The sequence below is a fragment of the Corapipo altera genome, unplaced genomic scaffold (genome assembly GCF_003945725.1).
Source record: "Corapipo altera isolate COAL_440 unplaced genomic scaffold, ASM394572v1 55, whole genome shotgun sequence".
Lineage (NCBI taxonomy): Eukaryota > Metazoa > Chordata > Aves > Passeriformes > Pipridae > Corapipo > Corapipo altera.
This window is the reverse complement of record NW_020884882.1, coordinates 10,412,615-10,418,614: the sequence shown is the minus strand read 5'-3', so window position 1 is coordinate 10,418,614 and position 6,000 is coordinate 10,412,615. Positions and strand designations below refer to the sequence as shown.

Here is a 6,000-nt window from a genome sequence, read left to right as displayed (position 1 = left end):
CACACAGTCACCCACCACCGCGGTGCATTCCGGCACCGCGCAGCCTGGAAAACTTCTCCTGCTTTGCCCGGCCAGGCCAGTGAGGAGTTTTCTAGAAATATCTGTAAATGAATAGCTGCCATCAATCATTGTCATTCCTTTATTTCATGTCTCCTGATGAGGTTGACTAGTGTCATTGTTTGTTACTGTCCAAACCACATCTTCATTCTTGTAATGTCAAGCAGATATGACAAGCACACATTTTCCAGATGAGTAAGATACAAAGTCACCTTTTAATTTACAGTTGTTTGATTTTTTGTTTGTTTGTTGGAATTTTATTGGTTATTTTAATAAGCAAACGCGTTGTAAAATTTACTGGATGTTCAGTTGCCTTTGATACTAAAACAAAGTCACTCATTATCGAAAAGAAATAAATCTGGAGTAAGAAATTCTTACAATAAAATGGCTACCTAAAGCCTTTTATAACAAGAATTCTTTTATGGAGCTTGTCCCCCACTATTAACTTCACAGCTCTCAAAGCAAAATCTGCCAAAATTATTGCTGGAGCAAAAGAAATGCAGAGGGCAGGGAAATACATTTTAAAAAAAGAATGAAAGATTTGACCATTTTGTCCCTTCCTTTTTAAATAACAGTTAGATAAAGAGAAATACAGCCCTCAGAGAACCAAACAGTGGGACAGTCCTTTGGTTTTCATTAGTCTTGTTGTTGTTGCAATCTTTGTGTTCCTGACACTGGTAGATTTTTAAGACTGATTTCAAACACTTGTAGGAAGGGATTGTGTGACAGGGGGTTAGTTAATGGAGTCAGCGTAAAATGCAAACTGGATAAAAACGAACAAAATAAACCTGGCAGTATTAAAAGAAGGCAGTAATGTAGAGACCAAGTGTGATATAAAAGGCCAAAGTCTGCAGTTCTCCAGAAGAAAGGTTCGTGGAGCCTGTGCTGCCCATGTCCCTCCTCTGGCAGCCCCCTCCCGAGACCACCATCAAACACCTTTCAGCTGCAGTTGTGTGCAGCTTGTCTAAATGTGTAAGATAACTTTTGTGGGCCTGCAGCAGCATTTCGGTTGGAGCCCCGAACAAAGAAGCACTAGCGAGCTTGGCACGGCACCTTGGGAAGGGATTGCAAATTACTGGAGCATCATATAACTTTCTTTCTTTGGTTTCTCCTTCCTTTTTAGCTAGAATAACAGAGCAGGGTCAAAAAAGCAGCCGTATTTGACTGAAACAATTAATTTAAAGTACTTACAAATTGGCTGTACAGTTTGGGTGTGAATATTAGCCGTTCTCGTTTTGTATTTTGTTTAAGATCGCATGCAAACTGTACAGGCCATTTTGAAAGAAGGTAAATTAGATGTAAAACTTATTTCAAATGCAGATGTTGGCATTATTTCAAGTTGCAGATATGTGTCTGAAGTGGAGTAATAATATATTTAGATCTGTTCTTTTTTATTTTGTGTATTGCTTAGGAAGTTTAATGTTTTGGGAAAATTCGATTCCTGAATTTCATTTTTAAAAGTGAGTCCATTGGAAAAATCAAAATTCAAAAAGAAACTGTAAGGTGCATGGGGTGCTTATTTAGAATAATTAAGGGAAGATGAATTTAGTGTAGGATTGACCTCTTTAACCTGCTCCTAGTTATTTTTAAGAATTTTGGCCCAGAGCAGCATCTGGCCCAGAGTTGATATTCCATTTGAAAGAAATACACATTTGTATTACCATTCTTCATAGGCATCTCTAGTTCACATCACACCAGCTGTATCCCCTGGGTGGGCAACATGCACCCACCCAGCCCTGCATCTCTGCTGATGCAAAATGGTTTGGCCATGCAAGAGCTGCGGCGCTGGGCTTTGCAGGAAGAGCTGCAGCTGCTCATCCTCCTTCCCATGGCAGAAATCCACATTTTAAACCACTGACTGAGCATAAGTCATGTGGATCATGCTTTTCTGGTCACTTGAGCTCATGCAGTGCCATGTCTGATGTCTCTCTTTTCATGTGGTTGTTCCGAGGTGGAGAGCTTTGGGGGAAATGGGCTTTCAAGCAGGCACCCAACGGGATGCTCAGTAAGGTGTGGCTTCAAAGTGATTAGTGGAAGTAAAATTGTCCTTGATTATGGACAGTTGTGAAGGACATTTAATCACTGTGTCTGTTCTCACGCTTGGCAGGGAACTGTCTGTGCCCCTGCCTTGGGCAGGGAGATTGTAAAAAACCCAGCCAGACCCTCAGCTCGGTGGAAGCCAGCGGCGCTTTGGTTGGTTCCCACAAACCTAAGGTCTGCTCTGTGCCCACCTTGATCAGAGAATGTACTGTGGGGAAAAGCTTATTAGTCTGGAGTAAAAAATATTCATTTCAAACATGCTTTCTAGCACATATGCTCAAAGAAGTTCACCAGCTAAAGGGCTAGAGGACTCTTCAAATTTCCAGCTGATTTACTCGGCTCTCGGAGCCTCGTTGGCTGAGCAGGAGGATTGACAGTGTATCAGGGCTCCTAATTGAAAAGTAATAAAATCTCTGAGCGAAGCTGGCAAATGAAGGCCTCCAGCCAATTTGTCAGCTTGCAGTCAACTCCAAGGAGCCGGGCAGAGCAGCAAGCCATTAAAAATAGTCCGATAATAGCTGTTAAAACATTTTGCGGGCACTAGGGATGGAATTGAAAACAGCACAGCCGAACTCTTTGGGAGTGAATGCAATCAAATCCATCTTGGCCGGAAGGGACAGAGAGGAGGGGGCAGAAAGCTGTCAAAACAGACAGGAGCTGACCCATGCCACAAGCCCCAGGGCTGGGTGGGCTTCACATCCCACACCCAAGGGTGCTGGACAGGTGCCCTGGAGGTGATGCACTCCTCAGGGAAGTTGTCCCCGTCCCCCGAGCCAGCCCTTGTGCTTCCACCTCACTCGGCACCATCAGCAGCTTCTTCTGTCCCTGTGCTGAATGCACAGAGCTGCTGGCAGAGGCAGAGGGGGGAATTTGGGACCAGGGAGGGAGGTGACGTGGGGGGCAGCAGAGCCCAGCACATAGAATGAAACAGGGGAGCAGACCCTCAAAAATAAACCAGCTGTAGGAAAAACGTCAGTGTTTATTCAGCAGGGTTTTAGTGAGGAAAATTGCCAGCTACAGCTGAATTAAGTATTCCTAGCAGCTAATTGAAATGTTACATGTTTTAATTTGTCTGATTTCTTTCCAGTGGGTGATGTTATTTATATAGTTTGTATATAGATAATGACAGACTATACAGAAAATGTAAAGATTGCTTCCAATGATCAGTAATGATCATTGAGAGCACTGACATGAGCGAGGTATTTAGAAAGACATGCCATCCTTCACAGCTAAATATTGAATAGTAAAACATATATAAAAGAACATTTTCTCATTAAAGCTCTTTTGATTTACTTGAGTTTTTTTAATTAAGGATTTTTGTGGTTTTCTTCTGGTAAGGAGGGATTTTGTTTTAAAACAAATACAGTTACCATATACTCCTATTGCGGAAAACTGCATTTTTGTGTCCTTTCAGCCACATTGTTTCAAGGCCACCCAGTTCCCGTAGGAGGCTATAAACAGGGGAAGGATTTAAATCCTATTTTCTTTGTCAAAGATTTGGCAAGAACCCATATAGTAGGAAGCTGAGCACAGACAAAACCGAGTGAAAGGTGTCCTGTAATTCCCCAGCCGCTGGAAGAACAAAACCTGCTCCCAGCAGGGTCCCGGCTGGCCGCACCCAGGCCGGTTTGGCGGCTTCATTTCGACTGCTGAATTCGGTGTATTTTTAGTTAACCATGTTGAGATTAATTAATTAGCCCCTAGGAGTTAGTGCCCGTAAACGTCACCCAAAGCAGAGAAGTGTGAATATGTTGAGGCTGTTAATTCACCCAAAAATGGCAGCTCGTAATCCAGGCAGAGGAAATTCAGTCTCTCCATCGGGATGACTGGCAGCTCCGGCGCCCTGTCGGGTTACTGCCTCTGTGACAACAAACTACATATCAATTTAACTTCTTAGCAATGCTTAAAAGAGCATCTTTTTATTTCGGTGAGGTAGCATTTAAAGTTGCCATTAGGAAAAAGAATTGCCGTGGGGAAGACAAACATTGGCATTTGGATAAAGAACAACGTAACTGGTCTGATACCTAGAAAACATAGCAAATGTAGAGAAAAATGCTACAGCTGTAACTTCATTAGAATGGCAGAATCTATTACAATTAACCACAGCTATCTAAATAGGAGCTAATTTACTTATGTGAGCCAAAATTCTGTTAACTCATAGCCTATTGTAAGATACAGAGTGAATTCTTGGGTTTGTGTTCTGGTTTTAAGTACAGAATAAATGCACTATAATGAGCAGTTGACAAGATGTTAATTCTAAAATCTTTTGCCTAAATGCAATAATATAGTCCATAACTGATGCAAGTTGACAATGGGAGGTGAAGTGTACTATGTAGCCTGCAAAGAGAAAACTTAATGGCAATGGAGGGAAGAGGAGATATTTAGCTTTCATGCTTCATACTGTATATTTTTCTCTGTTGTATTTGTCAACTGAAATGTCTTATATCTCTCTAAATGGTGTCTTTCTCTATATGTATAAATGAACAGATGCAGATAGAGCTCAAAAGCATGGCATGGATGAATTTATCTCTTCCAATCCCTGTAACTTTGACCACGCTTCACTCTTTGAGATGGTTCAGCGCCTCACTTTGGACCACAGACTTAATGATTCCTATTCTTGTCTGGCAAGTATATTCTTTGGTCTCTAGTGATATAAACATCAAGCAGCAAAGTCAAAGCTAGTGTGAGTGGGGGCTAATCCCCCTGTTGCTGGAAGATTGACTTCTGTTTACACCAGGTTTGAATTTGGCCCAGAGATATTGTCTTTTGAGAGGCTGCCTGCAGTGAATTGACTGCTGTTCTTCTCCAGTCGCACTGTCTTTATTGTTTCTGTTTGCAATGCTTAAAATGTTTCTTCCTGCAAAGACAAACTCCAGTGTGGGGATGTGAAGTAGAGAGCAGTGTTTTGCAGCCTCCTGCACTGCCTTCCAGAGTCTTCTGGATGAAAGAACAGGGGAGAGATGACAGTCTGATACCACCTCCCATGTCAGTGGAGTCCCACCAGGAATAACTGTGGCCCACCTTTATGTCTCTTTATGAACAGGGATCCCAAGCAGGTAACAGATGGTGCTGTGTGGATAACTGCAGTGATGCTGCAGTCTGTCCACGCTCACTTAGTCGCATGCCCATCCTGAGCACTCCCATGAGCAGCAGTTGCAGCTCTCAGCCCACTGTAGGACAGTGGCAGGAGATGCTCCAGGACAGCTTGTAACCTTTGGCTGGAGTGCAGTGCTTGGGGGCTCTTGGGTACTGTAAGGGTTTAAATTACAAATAACCTATAACATCACAATTTGAGGAATTAATTTTTAGGAGTTTCAGTGAGGAGGATGTAAAGGCTCTTAGTTTTGAGAAAACAGTAGGATGAATCCTTTCTAGGGGGGTCTGAAATGGAGAACCTGTCCTGAACATGGCATGGGACAGATCCTGACCTGCTGCCCTCCTAGAGTTGCACAGAACCCTCCATTCTGGGGTGTCATGGTGGGCTCCTTCACCAGAAGGACCACCTTGTGCCAAGAACCTTCATCTTTACCAGCTGTGCAGTCTTGGAGCTGGGACTCTGAGGTGTCTGGCTGTTACAAGAGCAACCTGGGAGCACAGCTGAGCAGCTGGCAATGAGGCTGTTGGTCTCAAATCCTGTCCTCCACGTCCCCCCCCCACCATGGTGCTTCTCTCACTACCCCACACCTTGCACTGCACACGAGGATCAATCCCCTCTGAAGGGCTGAGAATCAGTAAATGCCATTAGTGGTAGTGAGTTGTCACCTCCCTGAGGAGAGGCAGGGCTAGGAGGAACTGTTGTGGACGTCCCCTGAGGTAAGGACGGGGTGGGAGAAGGCTGCACTTTACTGGCAGATACCCAAGTGGTACAAGTAGGCTTGGTGGGAGCATTGTCAGACCTGCAGC

At 43.7% G+C, this 6,000-nt stretch overlaps 1 protein-coding gene across 12 annotated transcripts in view; it reads left to right on the top strand.

Annotated features, from left to right (window-relative positions):
- The window catches only part of CADPS (calcium dependent secretion activator), a 170,344-nt gene that overhangs the window by 79,005 nt on the left and 85,339 nt on the right, over nt 1-6,000 (top strand). For all 12 annotated transcript variants that reach the window (XM_027640313.1, XM_027640317.1, XM_027640315.1 and 9 more), the window contains exon 11: nt 4,585-4,721. In XM_027640313.1, coding sequence (XP_027496114.1) covers nt 4,585-4,721 — 137 coding nt within the window. The remainder of the gene's footprint in view (nt 1-4,584; nt 4,722-6,000) is intronic.